The sequence below is a fragment of the Rhopalosiphum maidis genome, chromosome 1 (assembly GCF_003676215.2).
Source record: "Rhopalosiphum maidis isolate BTI-1 chromosome 1, ASM367621v3, whole genome shotgun sequence".
In the NCBI taxonomy this organism is placed as follows: domain Eukaryota; kingdom Metazoa; phylum Arthropoda; class Insecta; order Hemiptera; family Aphididae; genus Rhopalosiphum; species Rhopalosiphum maidis.
In genome coordinates, this window is record NC_040877.1 from 16,195,588 (window position 1) to 16,222,312 (window position 26,725).

The window sequence follows — 26,725 nt, forward strand, 5'->3', positions numbered from 1 at the left end:
ATTGGTTTTTATACCTATAATAATTTTAAAACAAATTTAATGAGATAATTTTTAATCGAAAGTATTAAACCATTAATAACTAGTAGGGTATTATTTATGTAAATTAACATACGAAAATATAAACCTCTTAAGAAGATATCATTATCTGCATATTGTGTTGTATACAGTATAGGTCTTATTAATCATACACGTAATATGCCAAGTTTTAAGTTCAGAAAATAATCCTTTTTTAATATTAGAATAAATTGAGAATTATTGACCGTTTTTAAATGTAAAGATCATAGTTATTATTCAGGGCCCCACGTATGTTATAGATTCATTTTGATACTTTAATTTTGATTTAATAAGTTATTATAAGTATTTTAAAATTGTAAATTGTAGAGTTAGTATGTTTTATATTCTTGTAATATTTAATTTTTTTTAATGATAATTATTGTACATATTTCATGAAGTATAATTTTTTATGTACTTATGTCTTAATAAAAGTCATATATTAACGATGAAAAAAAACTGTGTGCTCACTCCTGTATAAGTAGGTAGCACGGACAACACATGGTAGTGATAGAAGTGGCGCGATATGTACTGCAAGGTGTGATGCCCATTATATATTGTAATTTTATTATTATCAGTATTAAGGCTCATTTTCATGCGAAACATTTTTGAGCAACAAACAAAAATAAATAATATTGTGTTCAAGTCGCGTCGCTTCGATACTTTCTACGAAACAAAATAACAAAACAATACATTATAATATGTTGGAATCGGCTCTAAATAATAATTAAATAATTACATATATTATGAGATTGTTTCAACGATCGCATTTGCTCAACATTATATTTATAAATAAGATGTGTGATATAACTGCAGCGCGCGGGTATACAGCTATTTGTATATGTTAAAGGGATGGGCCAAACTTAAATTTTCATGAACTCCAGCTTCTTTTTTCTTAAATTAATCGAAGTTGAATTCAATCTCGTTTTTTTCGAACTTTTTGAACATTTTGAATTCTTAAACTTTAATCAGATAACGACACGATTATAAAATTGTCAAAACTGATAAAGGCCATTCGGAAAAATGGGAAATAAAATAGTACGGATATACCTAACTATAAGCTACGGCTATTCATATTTTATAAAATAAAAATTTTATTTATAATATTATCAATATTGAATTTGATTTTTCTCAAATTGTTCAAAATGTTCGAGTTCGAAGTATTCGATATCCAACGACCTTTGTACTGTATACGAATTTATCGAAGTTTATGGTATTCGAAAGTTTGACTATAGTTTGGAAACCCATCCCTAATATAGATTATTATATTATATTATATATTATGATGAATTGGATTACGGCGGATACCGTGGCCCGGCCGGATGTTGGTATAGTGTGGAAAGGCCCGCAGCAGATGTGGCCCAGTATGAAGGCCCAGCCGGAAATAAAGCGTTCGATGGACCGGAAGCGGAAGCGTGCTGTTGACTGTACAGACCGCCAGCAAAGTCAGACGGTGACGGCGTGGACGGTACGGCGGCTGACGATGGGCCCGCAGCCGCTTGGAGGCTAGATTGTGCTGTCGGCATCTGTGGCTGGCTCTGGTGGCACGCAGTCATCAGCCCGTGAAAGTCGAACTTGTACGCGTACCGTTTACCGTGAACTTTGGTCATGATATTTTTGTCGTAGTAGTACCTGTGACATCAGAACAATAATGATAAAACCACGTAAATTATATATGCAATAGATTACTATACAGAATGGATTTAAATAAAATTACATATTCAAATGATCGATAAAAAGAAAATTATCATGTATTGGTAAATGTAGCTATAAACGTATATGTACAGTAGAAATCGGTTGTAATGACCTAAAATTAATGGTTCCAGCAAAATGTATATGTTATGTAATATTATATTTTCTAACAGTCGTGGTGTTTAGCCAAAGAAAAAATTTAAAATAATTTATAGGTTCTGAAGTGTTCTGTAGACGTATTACGTTAGACTAAGACGTAAAAAATATATATTATAATTCACATAATGGTTGCTGAAAAAATCTAAAATTTTCTCATAGCGTCGGAAAATAAGACATAAAAGCGGTACATAATATAATTAACCTACCCTATAAAATGAATTATCTTTTTCCCCCACACTCAAAAGCAAAATCCTGGCTTTGCCACTGTAATAAGGAAGTAATATTTATTTTAATACCTAAGAGCTCTACTGAGCTTATCGTAGTTCATATTGGGCTTCGACTTGCGTTCGCCCCAACGCCTGGCCACCTCATCAGGGTCGATCAGCTTGAATTCGCCACCGGGACCGTCCCAGCAAATGCACCCGACGTTGTTGGAATCGGCCAGCAACTCTAACAGAAACTGCCACAATTGTATTTGCCCAGAGCCCGCGGCCGCTTGTGCTACAAGACGACTGCTGGCCGCGTTGACCACCTCGTATGGATCTGTAAATGAACACCAAAATTTTTAAGACAATGCTCAGAAATTACAAACGGAATAATCTCGCATTTGCATATAATATACCGTAAAATTATCATTGAACTAATTTACAACTGAAAGACTTACGTTGTAATGTTTTTATTATATTGAGTGGATGTTAGAACACTAATTGTTTTTCATCTCTAGACTATGCGCATCATAGATAAGACGCATCCACTAGGTACATCATATATTATATATAAAGTCAAATGATATCTTAATTATATTATTAAAAGGATATGTCAAACACATAAAAATATTATTCTCTATAATATTTTTATTTTTAATAAATGTTTTACTTTAAAATTACTCAAAAGTCGTAAACAAATATTTTACGTAAATATGTTTTGTTTATATGGCGGATGGCTAGGTTTGAGGGAGAAAACAAATATTGCTCTGACATTTTCTTAAATATATTGAGGGGTTAACAGTAGGCATTATAATTATAATATATTACAAGCAGTACGGAGCTACAGGGGATCCTAAATCCGCATCGGTAATCCTATTTAAAAAAAATAAACATGAGTCTTTTTGTTCTTTATTTTATTTTTATATTTTTGGGGGGAGGGGGAATAAAGGAAATTAAAAATTCACATCGCAATTTGACTTTTTTATACCTACTATAATATTATGTGTAAGTACTTAGTATAACAATGTGATTAATTGCGTTTGAGTAAGTGAATAAAAAGAATAAAATCTTATCATTGTATACCTAGATAAATATAATATAGATTATTTATTACTATTACACTATATTATTATTATTAGATTATTAAAAATTAAAATTCTAAATATTTGCTCAAATATAATTATTAGAATGCATTAACTTAACTTAGTTCAAACAGTACAAATTAAATCGTATTAATTATATAGTTTCTTGATAATATTATTCTATAAAATAAATTTACTTTGATCAATATACCTGGTTGTTAATCTTTAGATAATATTGTTATAAAAAAAATGATTATTATTTTATATTTATGACCACGTATTATGTGGATATGAAGACCGATGATTAATAACTTTAAATACCCACTGCAATTAATTAAAATACCATTTACCAAACCCATTTGGTATGCATTTAGTTTGTGGTAACTTGCTTAGGAAACCCAAGTTGGTCTGAACTAATGAACTCTTTTATCAACTACTAAAAGCAATAAAACAACAGGTGAATAATCATTCGACGAGTTATTCACTTTTAATATATTCTCATTCTAAAAGACAAGAATTTCTTTTTTTATATAAAATATATCGCCAAAGTTTATTTAAATCCTAAGACTAATCACATTTTAAGATAAATTGTTTTTCATGCTCAATAAGTTCTATAAATATTTAATAATTAAAATGAACAGCAGCATTAAAGTGACTTTCTGGTTTTTTTTTTTCATTGTATACCATATACCCGTTGTACTTTGTGATCATAAAATAACTTAAATTTTACAAATTCACTATTAACTTCTATTACACATGTTGCAGGATACGGATATGATGTTTAAAAAAATGTATTAAATTAAAATAGTAAGAGTCTAACATAATTATATTAATGTTATAGTAATTTAACTAATTTAAGTAGATATGTACCAATGTTTTAAAAATTATATTCTACATATTTAAATTGCATATACCTATAAAAATATATTTAAATTTGGTTTTTTTTTACCTCAGCATTATAATAATACATATTTATGTTAACATAATTAAGGTATTTAGATATTATAGAAAGATAATTGGGAAGTATTTAAAACGTTTTAACAAAAACTCGTATTTTTTTTCTTTTTTATACAATTATGTAATATTTGTTCAAACACATTTTAGTTAATTCAATCATGAATGCACATTGTAAAAACAAATTGAAAATATTTAAATCAAATAAGATATAGGTAGCTAAACGTTAAATAATTATGAAAAAATAAATTATTTAACGGGCTATCGTTTGGGTCCAACGCCTCCGTCATTACTAAATTACCATTAGAATAATAATTAGAAGCAAAGAACAGATAAACATGGATCAAACATTATCTATCAAAAAAAATATTGATAAACGGTAAAATGAGCAATATCTTATATATAACTATCAACACGAGCACACGTCGAATTTGTCGAATTTAATTCGTTGCATATTTGAAGTACAATTTTCTACTAAATGGTATATTTATTTAACATTAATCTACAATCTACTTTATAGTTTATATAATTCAAATATTAAATAATTAAATAATTATAATAAAACTTTATAACTCTGTAGATACAATGTTTGAGTATTGGTATAATATATACGTACTTGCTATCAATTACATCAATCAGTTGTAGTATATTATTATTAAATTTTTAACTCAACAAGCTAGAGAATTTGGTATACACCAAAATATAAACCACCTATAAAATCTATAAATTATGTAGATAAAATATTTGCAAAAATATCTAGTTATTAGTTATTACCTAGTTACGTAATTGTAGTTCTCATATCAAGTTAAGATTAAAATATGTATGTATATGTATACTGTTTATTTATTTTGTACATAGGTATAAAACTCATATACATATTAAATGATCATAAATCATAGAAAACAGTTAAAAATGAGTTTGTTATATCTTTGAGTTATCTCAATAACTTAAAATATATTTTTTTATCCAGGATTTCATCAAAAAATTAATTTAATAATACAAAATAAATATCATGAATTTTACTCGGAGTATATATAATATTTTAAGATATCTTTTAAATAAATAAAACTTGTTAAAATATTTTGAATAATATCAATTGATTCGGATTATAGGGGGCGCGATGTTTTTGAAGTAGGTAGTGCATGAATTCGGACAGACATATAAAATCAAATGTTATCTTACACAGTATTGAACTATTTTTTTCAGCTCTAATTATATGTTATACGTAGTATATTATTTTATTTATACGCTTTAACTGCTGTAGTTATTAGAATTTATAACAAATACATAAAATTTAATGTTATATTAAATGAAGTTTAAATATTATATATTACATAATATAATGAAGTATAACTAAATTGGTTGGTGTAATAAAAAAAATCTTTAAACCTAAAATAGTATGATATCAAGTATTAAAATATATTATTGTAATCACATTTATGCAGTTAGATGTTAAGATTTGTAAGTCGTTAATAGTTATATTACCATTATTATATCAATTCATTATCTAATAACTAATAACTAGAAGATACCAAAAAAACTTATTAACTTATTTACGTTAAGATGACAATACAAAATTAAGAGAACATTATATCGTCAAACCTATACAAACCCCCATAAATAAAGGATGTGTGATATCCTCCTTAACAGTCTTATTTAAACTTCCATGATTGCATTATTACATTGCAGTGAAATCATAAGTTGCATCTATAATTACACGCATACATTGAAATAATTTACAAACAAAGTGCATGACTATTATGAAGCAACGGATTTATTTTATTATTCATTGTGTTATCTTCTTAAATCGTATTATCTATATTTTTATAACAGTATATCACGTTAAAAAAATAAGCTTATTACTATTAACTTGTGGTAAAAATAACTAAAATAACTATAATTATATATAGTTCATTATTATAAAATACGTAATATAAACATTAAACAATAATAATCAAACAAGTATAAGGTATATATTATTTTAATTTATGTGTGTAAATAATATGCTACTGTTCGAACTGTTAAAAAATAGTATATAATTGATATTATGTACATACCAAATATTAGGTATATAATTCATATTCAGTGGCGTGGTAAAATTAAAAATTATCAGAGACGAGCGTTTATCTTTTTTACTTATTAGTTAGTTATAACTATAAGTTATAACATTTCCAATTTCAAGAATACTCACCGAAAAATAAAGGGTGAAACAGACCCACTGAATATACACCATTTTACATCACACATTCAAATACTGGGTAATTCTTTTAACAGTATAAGCACTATAATTTATTATTTAAAATATTCTTTACATGACTTAAAACAATTGAAACCAATAACAAAATAAAATGTTTGAAAAAAAATAGTATAGTTGTATAGGTATATTATGTCACAACTCATTCCCTTTAAAATAATAAAATATTACGGACATTCTGGTCACTGATTATATTTTTCTATATTTTAATTTTTAAGCTACCGGTCAATGTGTGACCTTATCGCTATTTTTTTATCTTTCAGTACGTTTTCCTATTCATTCATGCATAACTTATATTGTATATAATGCATATGTAAAAGTAATCAGATTATGTGAACAAAGATGTTATTGTAAAGAAAAACTATTTTTTTTTGTGAACAGACATGATAGAATTAATACAATTCATGTAACGAATGGCATTCTGAAGATGTAATAAATTCAACCATATAAAGCTTATAAAGTACCTTTAAAAAAAACTATGATAGTCGGTATAGTTATACCAACCGAACAGTAGTATAAAATAAAGAAGAAAATTCAAAGTTCGACTGTTATAAGATCCAAGAAGAATAATGAATGATGCTATCATTTAATGAAGCTATTATATTATATATATTGCATTATAAGATAGCATGTTTTTTAGGGTGGTATGTGGACTACCTGTTATAAGTTAGGTTGGACAAATCAACCGGTCACAATAATTAAGTGCTGTATGCAAATTGCGTCTCCGATATAAAAATTGCGATAAGTCACATACGAATCGTGACCCGATTTTTCTTTACGACTATACTAATTGCATTCCGGTTATATGATATCAGTATATAGGATTATCTATCGAATAATACTTGTACAGTGGTTAGTATGTGTTTCGATTGTATGTCGGTAACTATAGTGCGTTGTTCTGTTTTCAAAAATTATTAAAAAATATTATATGCAGTGTTCAATGCGTTGAAAAAAAAAATGCTTAAATCATATATTAAGTTAAATAACAAAAATGAAATATTAAACATGCTAAGGAACATATTAACCATGCAAATTTTTCTGTTGAAATATTAAATAATAGACAAAAATTAAGCATTAATTTAAAACACAAGCCAATAGACGATCTCTATGATAAACCATCAAAACTAGTTCATAGGGAATTATCAAATGAAGTATCACCATCGACATAAGCAGACGCTATTCGTTTACTATGAACATTTATACTAAAAAAAAATATAGTTAGGTGAAACATTATACGACCTCGGTATAATAATAAATGTACTAATACGTGTATTATATCACATAATATCTATGTAAGTATATATATAATATTGTATAAACCATTGTAGAAAAGTTGAGCCGAATGTCCGAATGGTTTGGCCCGGTTGAGGGCGGTGGCCATCTGCAAGTGTCTCCTGAGATCATTCCGATCGCAAGCCGACAATTGCCACATCTATACCTATGTACGTGCGGACCGCCGTGTAAGAGCACACGATATTCACGTCGTTGCAAAGGACATCTACTCGGTCAGCGTCACTATGTATAATCTAATATAATATTATTGTACGTACGAACACGGGTGATCGTTTACGACGACGACAATGACGATGATAATCACAATATATTTTATATACTACTTTTAGTCGTAATAAACATATATATATATTTAATTAATTAATACGATATATGATTATTATATAAAAAATATATTTATGTTGTATATATAGCATGTATTATTACAGTATAAAATATATCGCGTAAAACAGTATAATATTATGTTATTGGGGCTGCCCATTATAACATGTACGGTCGGCGGCGAGCGGAGCGCGTATACACTGGCAACGACATCACGCGACTGTTGTCGTAACAGCAATGCGTACTAGATGCGATGATTGTAGTATCATATTATATTATAAACATATAACGGCGCAACTGATCCACATAAACGGTTTTCGGAGATTTTTCTCTACACATTTCGTGGTATATACTATCCATATAAACCAACTCCGTTGCGCTAACCCATCCCCACCCGCACGCCCACCCCTAACCCACCACACCAGCAATGGCCCGGCGGTGGTTCAAGCCACCCGCCGATAGGTCGCGGAAACACCATTTTTTTATACACGCCTCCAGCTTCCGATACGAGTCCACGCCTTCACGACGATTTTCCTGAACCCCTCCGACGACAACGACGTCGTAATATATGTTATACAATGTACCAAGTTTATGCCAAGTCGTTGCATGTTGTTATTCCACCTATTCTATGCGCGCGAATATGGTTTGAAATATCTAATATGTTATAGCACGTATACGCTTTCGATTAAAGACACCAAATTATATTTTTTCAAAATTTCGTTTTATACCTTAGTTGGTACATGTAGGGCCGTATTTAAAAATTCGGCGCCCTGGGTTTATAATTTATCCTTCCTCCCAACTAATAATACTAATATTACACTTATTATTTCATCCATGATCAGGATTCTTTAATATTAAAATCTAACTTATCAATTAATAAATAAAAACCGTTTAATGATTAAAAAAAATTAAAATAATTTTTAATTAACAAATTATAACATAATGAAACATACAAATTTCTTTTTATTATAATATAACTTTTTTCAATTATTCATTAAAATACAATTTTTTTTTCCATTACATTTTTAAAATTAATTTCGCTAAAATATTTTGCCACCCATGTGACGCCCTCGGGCATTTGTCTACCCGTAACCCCCTAAATACAGGCCTGAGTACATGACACATAGTATTATTTTTTTTAAGAACACATATTTTCTATGAAATGATTGAATGCAAAACTTTACATTGATTTATAATATTGTACGATATAAAAATACCACAATTCTAGTAAGTACCTATAAGCTATAGGTACTATAAGACTATACTTATTCCTGCTGTTTGCTTACTATGCCTATTTAATATTATTATAAGACTAAAAAAGTACAAAAGTATCACTAAAAATATAATTCAATTTCAAAAGTAGGTATATGTGACAGTAAACCGTTGAATTAGTACCTCTTTAAAAAGAAAAGAACAATTACTTTTAAACTGCATCATGCGAATAGATTATACGAGATTAGTGCATGGGACATGGCTATATTGGTACTTATAATGACGAAGAAAAAGTTCCTATTTGTAAATTTTGCAGAGATGTAAAACTAACAATAAAACATTTCGTAACCGAATGCATAAGATATGAGCGAAATCGATACAGGGTTGAAATGAAAGAGATTCTTGACACAGTACTGGGGACAGAAACCGAGAGCAATATAAAAATAACACAATTTTAAAAATTGAATAACTCACTAACTTTTACAACGTAATTAAAATTTATTGTTTTAATATATTCTTTACATATTGTATTTGTAAATAATATAACAATAACTAATGACCAATGAAGTCGGAATTTTTTTTAGAAATCAATAAAAAAGTTCAAAAGTTTGAAACACATAAAGCTATAATAGCCGTTAGGTTCTTATAATTTATTTACTGAATGCATCAATACTATTGTTACAGAAAACAGAACACAAAAAAACGATTTACTAATGTATGTAATCTTTGCTATACAAAATGATTGAACCACATAATCATCTTTTAGGCCAAGTAAAAGACTATTTCTTAAACCACATAAACATATATCTCTCCATCTTGGTATTTAAATATATGCATTAAATAATATACAAGCTATATAGTATATTTTTTAAACTTTGTGTATATAGGCGTAAATAGTGTTTGAAGATTGGGAAGAGGGCTATAACAATTGCCTATGCTTGTGTCCTAATGTGTTCGTCATTTATAAATAATCATATATAAAATATATATTTAAAAATGTGAATATGTTATGGCGTTACGCGTAGAAATTAATACATACAAATTAATTAGTGCTTTTTTAATACGCTATCTATACGGACATCTATAATAAAAAATGTATTATTGTATATAATACTTAATATTATAATATTATTTAGATATTTAGCGGCACATACGCTATTTACTTATCAAAACTTATTAAATTTATAATAGAATATATTATACTTATATACGTATATTGTATATTATTATACCTTTATACCAATATACAGTCAGTCTCGGATTAATAAAATCGTAGGCCCTAGGTAAGGTCGTAACTGGAGGAGGGTCCAGGGGTCCAACATGTGCGGGGGGTACACCGAACTTTTTAAAAATAGAATCATGTTAGTGGTTAATAAAGTTTATTAACTATACATTTTTAGTATTTATATTTAAAAAAAAATGTTAGACCTTAAGAAAATTTTGGCCTTGAAGTGTTGAATTCCTGGTTAATTCTTTAAAAACAAAAAAAAAAATCAAATTTAAACTTTTATATAATAGCTTTTATGACTTTTTATGTAATAAATAATTTTAACAAATCTTAAAAACAATTAATTTTATTTCAAGTCTCCAAATGTATAAAAAATTAAATTGAAAAACAATAAAAAAAAACTTATTTTTCACCAATTTTTATATTTCTTTATCACTCGTATTAAGTATGAAATAAGATAATTATAACAAAAAAAAAATGATAATAATAATAACAATATTGTGTATTATATTACTTAAATATAACTTGATAGTTACAAAACTTTTTTGCAACATTTTTTGTTTGTAAATGATTCAATGACTTTTTCGTTATCGATTTTTTGAATACCGACCAATTATATCTCACATCTAATTCTTATTATTAATTAATAATTATATAGTTGTGTATGTGATCGCCGTGCATTCATGCTCGAAACGACTGATTAGTGCTCGATATTATTTTTCTAATATTTCCTAAAATATTTTAAACAGTAATCGTGATTTCATCCATCATAAACTGTCCTGGACATACTCCAGGATAAATCCTGCATTTTCGTAAAAACTTAAACTAAAACAGTCATAACAAATAGATGTTATTTTTCGATAAACTTTTTTTTATAATAGGTAAAAAAAATCTTTAAATCTTATGAATCTTGTATTAAATTTTTAAATTTTAGATATAAAAAATAAAAATGTTATGGGTTACTAACTAAAAAATAATAACTTTTAAAAATAGTGTAAGTATTTAAAAAGTAATACTTTGTGTAGGAAAAACTAAACATAAAAGTTGTTTATGAAAACAATAAATTATAGCGATTATATTGCATCGACAAATAATATCCTGATAAATATTACAGTTCAAATTACTTAATATTAGATCTATAGTTGTCGGTAGTTTTTCATTTGTTTAAAATATATTGAGAGAATTAATAACTAAAATGATTATTTAAAATTGAATAGCATAAAAAAATAAATTTATAATATAATTAATTTGACTAAGTATGTGCATATTTAAATTAAATAAATTCCGACAGTTTTTTATTAAAATTTTATGATTTATGGATGTGTCCAGTATGATAATAATGTAATAAATATTTTATTATTTAGAAATGACTTAAAGAATATTGAAAATAATATATTTTATGTCTGGAAACAGTGGAAACAGATCAATTATTGTTGCGTTTTTTAGTTTCTATACATAGATGGTTCTTATTTGGTGTGACTGTTTATATACGTTATTGTGGATGTAATGGGTAAAATGAAATCGGAAGGGGCTTTGATTAAAAGAGGTCATTTTTAACAAAAGGGCTGATGTTATCCGATACGTAGGGGTTAAAACTGTTATCGCGTCTCTGGGGTGTTGACCATAGTCCTTTTTTCTGTGTCTTTTTCCATTTTCTAAACCTATATAATATACGTACTGCCCAACGATCCAACGTCCACTTTTCAATGATATTTTAAGTGTGTAGATACGACTCCACTGATTGTTATATACGCGCGTAGAAATAATCAACGACTTCGTGTAGAGATTTTGACACCAACCTTCCAGATTAACTTCGAAACGTTACGCCACACTTCGTCACGATACTAATACGAATCTATTACTGCAGTTTCGCTTAATCCCCCCGACTTTTGTCAATGGTAAAATAATGTATATAAGTATAACCTTTATAGGTACAGATAATAAACATTTCATTCACCCTCATATACATTCATTTTAATGGAATACTACAATATAAATCGGGAAATACATATGCAATATGGGTTGTTAATTCTTTGCATAGCTATAATATAATTTTACGTTAAATGCACTATCTTACTTTTGTTTTGAGCAAAAAACAAAAATCAATTAAAACTTAAATCAAAAATGTTTACTCTTGAGTACTATAATATTTACATTTAACATTAATATATCCAGAAGCGTTTGATAAGAGATAAGCAGGGATCCATCTATGGATTTAGAATTAGGTATTGCAAGGATTTTTTCATGGTATGTCCCGTATACGAGTAGCTTTAGTAATTATGACTATTCTTTATTAAATTACTGTATTGTATTATAACATACAGGATACAGGATAATCATCAGTATAAGTTATCAGTTAAAAATGCATAAAAATATTTGAATTATCAAGATCAAAAAATTAAAACTAAAGAAACCACATTTCTAAATAAAACCGTATACCATTTAGTCAGTATGTAAAAATAAGGTTAATAGAACTATCACCAGGTCCATGACAATAAATGTTTTTTTTTATATAAATTTACGCATTGGTGTATCATTTAATAATAATGTAAATGTAATTAAAAATCTTATTGCACCATCGTCTTTATCACAAACAATTAAGTACATTAAAATAGCCATGTTATTGATCATGACAAATTTTAAATTATAAAAAAAAAATTAATGGATTTCTTTCCATGTTATTATTCAATTGTAAATATAATTAAACATAACAAAGCAATGGTATTACCAAAAATGTCAAATATTTGAATATATCATTATAATTTAGGTAACGGTAATTTGCAGGAAAATGAAAAATATAAATTAATATATATATATATATATGCAACTTAGAAGGACTTTCAACAACTTTATGAAGTGTAATATAAATAAATAAAAAATAATAGCCATGATAAAAAGTCCGACAAATATTAATTGATTGTTTAAATAAAGTATGACAGCTATATAAATAAAATACAATTTTATTATAAATAAAATTGAATAATGTACTATATGAAGAAGATTTATATTATGATAAATATGATTATGTAAATTTAATAACATTGTACACAATGTACACGAATTTTAAGACAAGTGATTTGGAAAAAAATAATCGTGAAGAACGCTGAAGTAGAAAAAGCATTCCCGAAAGCATATAATATTATCATTCGGTCATAAAATAAAAATCCTAATTTTTTTTCTAAAAGCCACTGGCAAATTTTTTTCTTAACACATTTTGTTTTTTTCCATGATAAATGTTGTGCCACGTTAAGTCACCTGATTTTTTTCATTTATTTAATTATTTTGAAATTTAAAATGTGTTTTTCTGTGTAAGTCACATTTTTTTATTTGATGAAAATGTTAATAAAATGTCTGTTTATACAAAAAATTATTGTTTCTTCTTTTTATATTGTCAAAAATATAATTTTTTTTATTATTATTATTTTATTAATTCATTATACTAAATAATAGGCTATATAGTATTCATTTACTTATTTTAACAAAAATAGTGGGCTGCACTGACCCTGTGTGCATAAAGGTGATTTTAACATCTCAGAGATTGTATTTTTTAGTCTCAAATGTGACATAACATAACTACTACTATGTGATTTTCAGTAGATGTTATAAAAAAGTAATAAAAAAATTTGTAATAACAAATATAAATTAGTATTTTATTGACTGCTATGGACTAGCTGAAATCAAATTTGACTTAAAATATTAAATATTTAGTTTGATATATAAGTTAAAAAAATAATAATCAAAATACTAATTTTTATTAAAATAAAATAATCGTTGAATTTTGAATTTGTATACTAATTTGAATAAATACTAAACATTAATTAGACACATTTAAAGTGTTCTTGTATATTAAATAATCATATTTTTGACAATAAAATATTATTTTATGATCCAACTACTCATTTATAAACAGCTATAATTACATATAACATTAATTTAAAAATATATTTTGCATACATTTTATTTTGGCATTGAAAAAAATAGAAATAAACAATTTAGGGCCCAAAATTGTAAATTTTACTGGGTCAATGAATTGATAAATCAGGCACTGCATGATATCTTGTTGTTATGAGATAATCATCGTCAGCATTTAAAAATTGTAATTCGTTTTACATTTTAGGATGCTCATAACTTGGGTTGGGATTTGTATGTAAATACATATTTTTATTAAAACATGATAAATTTAGTATTGCAAATGATAAATTCATTCCACGTGATTTGCAATAATATAAAACATATTTTATTTTACACGTTTTTACATATTTTGTTATGAATACACATTTTAATATTATTTGTAAAATGTCTTCCTTTTTTTTACATATTTCATAATTTTTGACAATTTTAATGGTTTAGTTGTATTATACATTTATACTTTGATAATAGTACTCGTAAAAATTGTAAGTGTATAATGCATAATATAGGAAATAAGTATATGAAAGTATTAGTTAAATATTTAATAACTTGATAATAGTTTATCTTATTTGTTTCTGCTTGATAACTATACATTAATGATCTTCGATTATACTTTATATTTAACAATTATTAGGCAAAATATATTTACGAATTTTCAACAGTCTCAGTACTTGCATTCACATGGTTATGAACATATTTTTATATTTTATATTTTTTAAATTAAATCGATTAGAAATTAAAAACAATTAATAATTGTATATATTCAAAAATTATTTAGAATTTTATTTTATATTTACACGTTAACATAATTTAAAATTGTTCTTATTACATATTTTTTATTTTATACTACATATTATTTTGGCCATTTTAATTATATATATATTATGTACATATTTTTCGTTTTTTATTACATAGAAATCAAATTATAATAATACAAATTTGGTAATGTTATTTAATATTTATAATATATTTACTGTTATAAGAGTCTAAATACACTATATTAAATCTTTTAAAGTAACTTGTTAGTGTGTCCCGGTAGGTTAGGCGTAGGGTAGTTAGGTGCTAGGGGTTAAGATATCGAATCCCAACCCAGATCGGCAGGTGTTTGATAATTAATGATGTGTAGTTTTGGATTTGAATTTTTTTTTCCGAACTTCACTTTGTGCACTCTAAGCGAAGTTGGAGCGCTGAAATTGGGAGTCTATATCTGATTGCATATGGAAGTTACAATGTGACGAAACATAGAACATTGTTATGCGACATCGCATTCAGTAACTTCACATGTAGGGATATTAATGGTGCTTACAACATCTCCGCGATACCCATAGGTACTAATATTAAACTTCACATTACGGAAAATAACTGCTATATAACATCTCAGAGAATCTTTTTTGTACACAGGGGAGCATGACCGTGCAGGTACTTGATAGGTATCTACTTCAATGGTATAACTAAAAATTTGTATGGTTCCTGGTGGTGGTGGTGATGGGGGGGGTGAATTTCCCTGAGAATTCAATTTTTTCTTAGTGGAAAAATAAACTTTATATCATTCCAAAATAAAACAACTTTAAACTCTATTACGCCCCGGTTTTGAAATGTAATCAAATATTAAGCTGTGTGTTATCATATTATGAGTACCTTACCATATTAAGTTAATAATAAATCTATAATAAATTTAATTTTCGCTCCAAATGTATAGACCAATCATTATGGCCGGATTCATTCATGAATTTTATTTCATGCGCAAAATGGTAATATATGCTTCCTGAAAGCTTATCGACTGCTTATTATAGGTGCATTTAGACGATTAGAAATTAAAATAAATAAAGAATACCACTGATTATACATATATTGAAGGATGTCAAGTATTCTGCAGCGATAAAGTAATCAACCAACCCTAATATTGTTATGTTATACACCGACTCCATGAATATTAACTTTACGTTTTCCGACCGAGTGCGCAGCGTGAATTTTTATTTTATTCGGTATTTATAATAATATATTATAATACGGTATATTTATTATTATTTTATAATACAGTATAATATATATGTTTATATTTATAAAATAATACGAGTGGATATCTTATGCTATATAATGGGTACGCGCATGGCCACGGGTGGCCCGCTCTTCGCAAATTCTCAACGCCGGGAGAGATTTACGTCACTGTTGCCTCATCTTTTTCCAGAATTATTATTACGCTCTCGTACCTCTACTGCTCAAGTACAGCCATATTATTATACAGGCATTGTAGCCGTTTCATAATACACTCGCGCGTCATAATATTTCGGGTGTATACGTATTATATACACGGCTGCAAATGTGTGTGTATGTGTGTGTGTGTGTGTGTGTGTGTGTGTGCTGTGTAGACTGCGCGTTTATTATAATTTGATTTATATATTCAATGTCTTTATTGTGCATCGCGTGGAGGGTGAAATAATAATAACAATAATGACAGCCGACTATTGCGCGGGGAGGGGGTCTCTCTCTAAATATAAGCTGACGTTATTAAACCGCGTTTTCTCCGCCTTTCGGTGGACGTCGAGGGCGACAACGCGTTTTCGTTTCGAGAGCTTTACATATAATACGAATGACGTCGCCGCCGCCGCTTGTTATTAAAACGGCTGTATATAATACGCGCGTTTTCATTCTTTTTAACGACGTCGCCGTGCTGTTATGATAATATATACGCGTTTCCCAGTAAATTTTTTACAATATATATTATAATATCAACATGGTAATGATACCACACGGCAGTCGTATACAAAATAGTATTTTAATCGTAAATCGTTGTATACGTACATGGTACATACCCAGTGGCGTAAATTGGGCTAAATTGTTAGGGTTGCAATCAGTTTCTAGGTTGGACAGACTTTGACTTTAAGCTAAGGTAATGTTTAACAAAATATCCTTAAGAGGATGTTAGCGCACTGTTTGTTTTTTCTCTCTAGCCCATGCGCAACATAGATAAAACGCATTTACGCAGTCTGAGTAGAACTCACTCAATTTTGGCTCTAGAGCAAATTTACCTATTATAAAATTAAATTTTGATAATATTTCTGAGTACAAGACGATGAGTTTTTTCCATTGTTCCCAATACAACGTTAATTACATAGTTTAGAAATAGCTATAAATTACAACATTTTTAAATAACCTTTAACTTTTCAACATTTTAATTTTTTTTTAAAAAAACTCATCGTCTTGTACTCAGAAAAATTGTCAAAATTTAATTTTATAATAGGTATATTTACTCTAAAAACCAAAATTGAGCGAGTTCTACTCAGACTACGTAAATGCGTTTTGTCTATGTTGCGCGTGTGCTAGAGAGAGAAAACAAACGGTGCGCTGACATCCTCTGAAATAGGTATTTAATGATATTAAATTAATATAAATTTAATTTCAATAAATTGTAAATGAATACTTAAGATATGATATGAAATTAATTATTAATTATATTGATCTTTTTCTTGTAGAATGGAGGTTTTCTTCAAAAAGGCTAACATTTTTCTCAACATTTGTATTAATATTTTTCTAATAATCAGGTATAACCATTAACACCGAAATAATAAAGAAATATTTACATAAATAAATTTAATTTACTCAATAATATAATATTACCTTAATAATTAATATAAAAGTTAAATTACAGATCAAAAATAAACTGTTTTATTCGTCAAAATTGTAGTTTTAATATAATATTAGACTCGAGTCGGCCGATCACAATAAATATACATATTAGTTTAATAATAGAAAATGATTAATAACAAAACTATAAATAAATGTGAAAAGGATATAATATAATAATAATTCCAGTGCTTCAAAACAAAGTTAAACATTGGTTCTCAAAATATAAATTAGTTAATTTAATATTATATTGATATTTCAATTTGTTGAAAACTGAAATCGTGATTTTTGGAGTCACAAAAAGATACTCTTGCGACCCTATGATATTTTCGGGGGTTGCATATGCTACCCCGTGTGACCCCCAGTTTACGCCTCTGTACATACCCTATACCTATAATGTGTGAGACATTCTGTACTTTATGACGTAACAGTATTTTTATTTGAGTATGTTATAAATTTTACTTAATTTATTTAATACTTAAACTTATACTACAATATAATCGAAGAAAAATCGGGAGTAAGTGAAGATCAATACAACATTATGCCGTTTTCACAAACGTCCCAAATCACACCATGTATTGGAAAAAAATATTTATAGAACTATAGGCGCAATTCGTAGCTATACACACTTAAGTACGATTAGTGAAGAGTAAATAAACATATACACCATAAACGTAGTATAATCTGAGTGTGAACTGCGGAGAAAGAAAAGATACTATCTAAATAACATATCTAATATAAATAAAAAAAGTTATGAAAATAAGTATTATATTAATATATTGTATGTACAAGTATATAAAACTATAAACAAAATATTACAAAAATATTCAAATTTTATTTAAATCGTATTTATATTAATATTACTTTTCGTATCTAGAAAACTTTCAAAAACTCGTTCCTATTCCCAACCAACCAATGAAAATATATTGCTACATCACAAATCCTTACGTTCCCCATTTTATACTTTCTTTCCTGCAACTGTTTATTTTTATTCTTCCCTCCTCTTTACTAGTGATGTATTTTCCTTGCCCTCCACAAATCCCGTATTATGTTTAAAACTTAAGTGTTTTTGTATTGAGTTGTAAAAATTAAACATCAAAGAATCCATTCTATCCTTCAATTGTTAAAATATGATAAAATATTTATTAGCGAACCTATAATATAAGTACTATTAAGTATAAAAGGGTATAGTCTTATTTTTTAAACTTTGAAGAGATTTAAGAGTAGGAATTTATTTTTATTTTTATAAAATTTAAGCTAGCACAGTAAATTCTTAACCATGAATAAAAATAAAATATTATATTGTACTGTAAACTTTTAAGAAAACTATAATTGGATGGACGGATACAGACAATAATAGGCCAATAGGCCATGAGTCCAATCGCAAAATATCTTCATGTGCACCACTAATCATTATCCTATTCACCGACCGGCCTGTATAATAATATAATGTGTGTACTGTGTATATAATATGTATAGCGCTCAACAAGAAGTGGACCGAACAATAATTTATTTTAATCTATATGACTATATATTTATTTAAAAATATTATGATACCCCTCACGCATATTATATGTTGACACCGTCTTATAAGTTACAAATGTGTTGTAAGAATAACATAACACGTTTTAAAGTTATCGTTTAACTTTATTAGTTTTAAGATTTAAGTGAACTAATATATTTATATTATTAAACTTAAAGATCACAATATTGTCTGCTGCTTAATTACCAATAGTTTTTCAATATTTTAATTTTGAAGCAAGTTATAAAAACATTTTTAAATTTTAATATTTTTAATGTTCTATTTTATTTAACAATTTTCTTATTAAATATTTATTACATAATTTATACAACGGTATAGTTTTATATACTTATATTTTATATATTCTAAAAATTGAATAAAATAATGAATTTATAATTAATATTATTTTCAACCATTTTCTCAGTTTCTCACAGAAAAAACATTTTTTAAATTGCATGCGAATCATTACTGGAATACGATTTCATCATTAGGGTTTAATATATTCGACATACGATATATCCAAGACTAAAGAAATGAAAAGTAAATGGTTCCTACTGTTCTTTTATTTCGGGGTGACTGTTGCATAAATCATGTCTTGGAGATCCTTCCAATAATAAAATCAGGAGGAGGTATGAGGATAAAAAATCTAGTAATCTAAAAGTCAAATGTCGAGAAGTAATAATGGCCGAGGTTAAGCGACAGCATGCCTTAAAGGGGATTACCTGTGTCCCTCTGTGATATATTACGCTCTAGACCCTGTGGGATTTTTATCCCTATTTTCTACTAAGCTTGTCAACAACGATGACGTCTTCTAAAGAAACAGGAAGATGAAAATATAAAGATAAAATTCTATAACTATTTGTAAAAATTGTCAAAAATAAATTTGAAACGATTATAAAAGTCAAATCTTCTAGTATATTATTTTAATTATATATTTCAGTACTTTTCATAATCTAACTTACAGTAAAATACTAATTATTTAGATAAACTCAATTCAATGTCTTGATAATTAAAAATAAAATCTATTTAAAATGCATTAACGAAACAAGAATTAATTTTATGTATCTAAATATAAACCCTATATAGCTATATAATAGTATAACATCATACATAAATATAATATTATAATACCTATGTAGTTTTACAATAATCAATAGTAATTGATATTTTGTATTAGGCATAGATGACGATATATTATAAATTACACATAATATTAACACAAGATACCATATAAATTTAGTGTAGATTTTGTTAAGGAAACTAAACACCTAAATAGTTTTAAATGCCGAATAAGATAGCAACTCGTTCAACAATTTAGTTTCACTAAAATCTGAAAGGGGTATTGTTATTATAAAATTATGTAGCAATTAAAATAATAAATGCTTTCTATTTATACACGTATAGATAATTTTTATGAGATAATTACTAACCCAACAAGTGTACACAGAATTTTAAACATTTAATTTATCACCTATATGAGTAAAAATATTACAATCTTATATTACAGTTGTAATTATAACTACTTACCGTCTTCTGGTGTTGTGAGGCTGGGACTAGGTGGCGTTCCAGTAACAGGTTGTCGAAGTAATGACAAATGTAGTAATAATAATCGGCCGGAACGTCTGTTTCGTGATCTACGATCAAACTCAGTCCTGTCTAATGAACATAGTTCATAACCTGTATTAGGAAAGTCGTCTGATTTCGGAATTGGCCACAATTCTAAATGTCTGACACACCATTTCAACCATGCCGCTACGTGGTCGTTAGTCCAATCCAAAGGATCTGTACAAAAGTCATATTAATTTATAAAGTACTATCTATATATGAAATAACTAAAACCTTCTTTATATTTTGAAATAAAAATAGGCAGTAGGTACTTCTTTTATAATTTCACTAAAATTAATAAAATTACTATATATTTTGCGGAATATATTTATAAAAATAATGAATTTTAAATTCAAGATTCATTAACGTTAACTGTTAAGTTTAGATTTTAAAATTTAGCTTTTGGCACTACTGAGTTTTATTTTAAAACATGATTAAAAGTCTTTAATAATAACTAATAATACATAACATTATATGAATACTGAATATATGTTATAATAATGATGAAATATTAATAATAATTAATAAAATATTATCATCAACTGACAACTTTTGACTAAATACTTAAGAATTAATTCAATTTACTGTAATACATACTAATAGTACAACAAATCACTATTAATATAGCAATATAATTTATATCATTAATTATACATATAGTAATATAGGTTGTCAACCAGTCTGTTAGTTTGTCTTTGCTCAGAAACGTTTTTCGTAGCAATAATGATTTATCATTGAATTTAAATTTAACAAAAAATTACCGAGATTTACTCAACTACGAGGTACGTTTAATTTAAAACCTACAATACAGCTAAGTGGAGTAAACGGACACTTTGTAATATCTATTGTTTGAGTTGCATTTGCATACCGTGGATACTTTGTACGACATAAATAAACCGAAAAATATATTTTACAAGTTAAAATAAAATTTAGTTACTCAAAAATTTAGATCACGAATCGAGATCGTAATCAGTATGAGAGATGAGTTATATGACACGGTAGAACCTACACACTTTAAAGTACACTATAAACCAAAATTAAACTACTAAGCTAAATTTAAAAATTTTAAGAATTATCCAAAATATATTATGAGAACGAACAAATTGCAAAACAATGTAAAATAATAACATATTTATTGTTTTTGCGGTTGAAAAAATACCTAATGAAATAGTCCATATGTATTTAACTTTTACTCAAAAACTATCTCCAATAATGGAAATTAATTGAATATTTTTATCCAACACATATTAACTGAAAATGTTATACCTAGATTCTCTCTTCAAAATTGAAATTCCAGACACCAAACAATTAATATTTCACACAGGATAAATATTTTTAACGAATAATGGAACAGTTCATTCAATAAATTGGTTGGATCGACTAATTCAAGTTTCTAGTGTTTAGCGATCTTCGCAAATGGACGAATGTGCTAGTCACTTAAATAAAAATAATAAGAAAAAACTGAAATACACAAAATACAATTCACGAAGCCTGTACACAGCAAGAAAATAAAATAATAAAAAATACACAATTACTTGAAATAGTTTTCCATACTTATAATTTTTAAATTTATATGTTATAAGTTTATAACTTATAATAAATTGACTGTGAATTTTTTTTTTTAATTACAAAGTCGATACATAGCACGAATAATAGTGCTTATATTATCATAACTATACTACTACTATTATTATTATGATTGTTTATGTCTGTTAACTACCTGTGTTTTGTAATAATAAATTGTATGATGTGTATATATCTAGATTTGTTTCTACCTAAAATATTACAAACTATAGTTTTAATTTCTTTCTTGGTGAATGACAAACGTACAGTGTCCTATAATCGCAAAGTAGTTACATATTTCAGGATAGTCGAATTGCATTTATTACCTACAAAAAATGATCGAATTGCACTTGGATTGAAAAAGAGTAATGGTCGAACTGCACTCGGGTAAATATTAGGTAGTGGTTGAATTGCACTCGTTCAAAAAAGAGTTAAAATGGAAAAAACGTAAAAACTTTTTACGAGTCGAACATATAGCATTATATATTAGTTCGTTAATGCCATTTAGATAACACAGATAATTATTGTCACCAAAAATCGACAAAAAATCTAACCTAACAACTGGATAATAAATATTTATTAATAATTATATAAGATTAATTCTTATATTTTATACCGTGTACTATTTAGACCTATATGATGTAAACTACAATTAGTACACACTTTTACGTCGCTGTGTAAAGAAGAACAATTAAAAAAGTGAATGAGGCCGTGACTTAATTGTGTATCAAAGTTATACATTTTACAATAAAAAAATGTAAATATTGATGTTAAATAGCGTTGTACCCATCGTGTTTGTCTTTCAAAACTATATCTAGATGAATGTTCTACAGTTATTTTCGGTGTGTTAATACATAACCATGAAGAACCGCTTAATTTGCATTGAAAAATGATTTACCCCTTTCAAATGAATGATAATTTTATTGAAATACTTTTTTTGAGCTCAAGTGCAGTTTGACCACTACCTGTTTTTTTACCCAAGTGCAATTCGACTAAAATAAGTTCAATTCGTGACCATACCCACATATTTCCATCTTTTATTTAATAGTTAAAATATTTTGTAAGAATTTAGTAAATGTTATAATTATTATAGGTAAATTTAAGCTCAACACGGTAATAAATATGGGTGTTGACCAGTTGCCCTCAACGGGGATTTTGGCATTTTAATAATATACCAGTTGCCCCCCATATTTTATTATATACAAATCCGTTAAATAGGAAAAGTAAATATGTAAATAATAATCATAGTATATAAAAATTATATTAATAATAATAGCACACCTGATAAAAAGACAGAATTTTACCAAAATGCATAATTGTAGACTTATCTAAGTAGATAGACGATAGACATGTGTGTGTATATGTACTGGACACTATATTATGTCATATGATGTGTGATGTGTGTTATTATCATATTTTATTATATCTTTATTAGTAGTGTTATGGTTGTTAGAAATGATTATATGATACGATGCAGGGCCCCCACAAATATTATTATTATTTACATATTTACCTCCCCTATTTTATGTATTGATATTATATACCTATTATAACAATGTATATAATACCTATGTGAGAATAACTGGCGCATTTTGCTTTAGGTAGTTGGGGGGGAATTGGTATAAAAACGATATTTTTGAGGATAACTGGTACACGCCCATAAATATAATTCAGGCCCGATTCGTCAACTACTCGTTTCACTGATGAGAAAACTAGTCCCCGGTAAAAATAGAAAAAGTTCCAATTCGTCAACCAATTGTGGTTTCACAAAATACAAAAATAATTTTATTTAACAAGCAAACTTCGAACTTGACCTCTTAGCACAAAACTGCAATTGACCACAAAAGATGAAGACTAAATATAGTTAAGTCGCAATAACTCAAAGTCGAAGGGAAATAAAAATTTACTTCGAGGTATATATTATTCGAGTTATTTAACTCGAGTTTATATTAATTTTTATATAATTTATATTTCTAGGGGAAAAAATATATCGTTAGGTTAGGAGTTATCGCGACTCGACTGAATAGAAAATTAAAAGAAATATTATCATTTTCAAAAGAAAGGTTCAGATGAAACTTTTCTAATTATAATTTTAGGCAACAAAATGGTACGATTTGTATTTTGGAGTACTTGGACACAATAATGTTCCATTTTCATAAAAAAAAAAACAGAATCTCATAAGATTAGGTATTTTTATATCAACTTGAACAATGTTCATGATTTATAAAAATAATAATTTAAAATTTAAAAAAAAATTATATTTTCATACCGATACGTCACGATAAATATAGCAGTTAATAAAATGGTCAATAGGTAAATACTCAACTGTAATCTCGGCCCTAGTAATTTTATCCGATAAAATTACGCTAGTAAAAACCACTATAAAATATAGATTATAATATTTGTATATTATATTATTATAGATTTAATATGTCGAAGGCTTCATAAAATACGTGTACCTATAAAGTAAAAAGATTAAGAAAACACATTTAAAAATATAAATTAATTAATACTTTAAATAAAATAAACAGGGCCAACTATTTAAAAGTAAATTTTTTTATAAATTTATAATTATATAACTATTATTTTGAGATAAAAATCTAATTATCTAATAATTTACGAGAACTATTTAATGAAATAAAAAAAAAACACACACACACACAATTTTCGAAACACAATGGATATAGTCTCTTTATGCGGTATCTTCTCTTTTAAATTCTGGATAATTAAAAAAAAAAATTAATCAATTTGGAACCAACATACTCGTATATTATAGAATATTGTATTTTTGAATGTGGTATTTAAATAATGAACCCGTATACATATCAAATTGTATCTATGAGCTTTGGATAAAGTTTATACGTAATTAATAGACTTGCGCTAGGTACCATATTTTTATAGTCAACAAAATCATTTGGTATTTTTTTAATTGGTAGATATACCAAATAAAGGAAAAATATCTTTTCTTATTCTGTGGGAAGAGCTAATTTTAAATGATTTTATGTCTTTTTATAGAATATATATACATGCTAATAATCGGTAAAAAAACCGACAAAACTATAATTTTAAAGATTAAAGGTATACAAGAACAACAGTTGTAAATTTATAATTAATTTGAGCATTGTAAATTAAATTTCAATTTTGATTATAATTTTATCGTTTTTAATATTTTCATTTTTTACGTTATATATAATATGTAAACTTACATATTATTATTTATTTTCAATAATATTAGATTTATCATCTATGAATTATGAAATGCGTGATTATTTCGTAATTATTTGTAAATCAAACCACTAAAGGCTATAATAATATTATAATAATATATAATATTTAGGCTCCGATTAAATAACTGCTGTCGCATGGCTTTAATCTATACTTCTATATATAATATATGTTTCCAAAATTAAGCAGACCTAACTTATATACGTATACACGTATTATTACAATATTATTTATTGAGTATTTGGTATTATAAAAGTTTAATTTAAGACTTTGGATGAATGTGTTAAAATTATGGCTATAAACTACTAATTATTAATTACTAGATACCTTCATATATTTTGTTTGAAATGTTAAGCATCAATTACATTTTAATCTCAATTTCTTGCTTGATTCATTACCGTAATTTTTTTCGGAAAAAATATGGAATTTATTAAATCTAACAAAGGTGGGTACACAATTTTTTGGAGTGGACATTTATGTACCTATAATAAAGTATCAAGAACATATAAGCAATTAACGTGGAAATGTACAAATAATGTCACAGAATAATGTATACAATAAACATATAAATCCGAATGTAACGTGTTAAACTTACCGTTTGGCAATACAACAGCAGCAGTGATGGAGTTTCGATCTTCGGACGCTATGGCTTCGCGATCGATATCGGACATCACGTGCATAAGTAGCTGACGACGTTAGCCGCACACATGTCAGCAGCGGTTCACCATGAAAGTAAATACGGCGGGAATAGAAAACAACTGCCGAAATCGCAACGCGTTCGTGAACATCAGTCCACCACGTTCACCAGAAATATTATTATATATT

General features: G+C 27.0%; 1 protein-coding gene across 2 annotated transcripts; it reads right to left on the reverse strand.

Annotated features, from left to right (window-relative positions):
* Positions 1–771: 771 nt before the first annotated feature.
* LOC113547976 (transcriptional regulator ERG homolog) lies at positions 772–26,619 on the reverse strand. 2 transcript variants are annotated; one of them, XM_026948581.1, is made up of 4 exons: positions 26,496–26,619; positions 21,035–21,289; positions 2,199–2,445; positions 772–1,683 (listed from the first exon to the last, which is right to left on the reverse strand). In XM_026948581.1, exons 1-4 carry the CDS (start codon positions 26,578–26,580, stop codon positions 1,347–1,349), a joined length of 924 nt encoding a protein of 307 aa, XP_026804382.1. In that variant the 5' UTR covers positions 26,581–26,619; the 3' UTR covers positions 772–1,346. The 2 variants fall into 2 exon arrangements, with proteins under 2 accessions (XP_026804382.1, XP_026804383.1); XM_026948582.1 differs by lacking the exons at positions 21,035–21,289; positions 26,496–26,619 and adding an exon at positions 7,719–7,983.
* Positions 26,620–26,725: the final 106 nt, after the last annotated feature.

Excerpts from the sequence above, each read along its gene's own strand:
- LOC113547976 (XM_026948581.1), bottom strand. The coding sequence starts at position 26,580 with ATGCACGTGATGTCCGATATCGATCGCGAAGCCATAGCGTCCGAAGAT. Across the intron at positions 21,290-26,495 it reads TGCTGTTGTATTGCCAAACG|ATCCTTTGGATTGGACTAAC; the intron begins GTAAGTTTAACA and ends ACTTTTGTACAG. Across the intron at positions 2,446-21,034 it reads CCTCACAACACCAGAAGACG|ATCCATACGAGGTGGTCAAC; the intron begins GTAAGTAGTTAT and ends GTTCATTTACAG.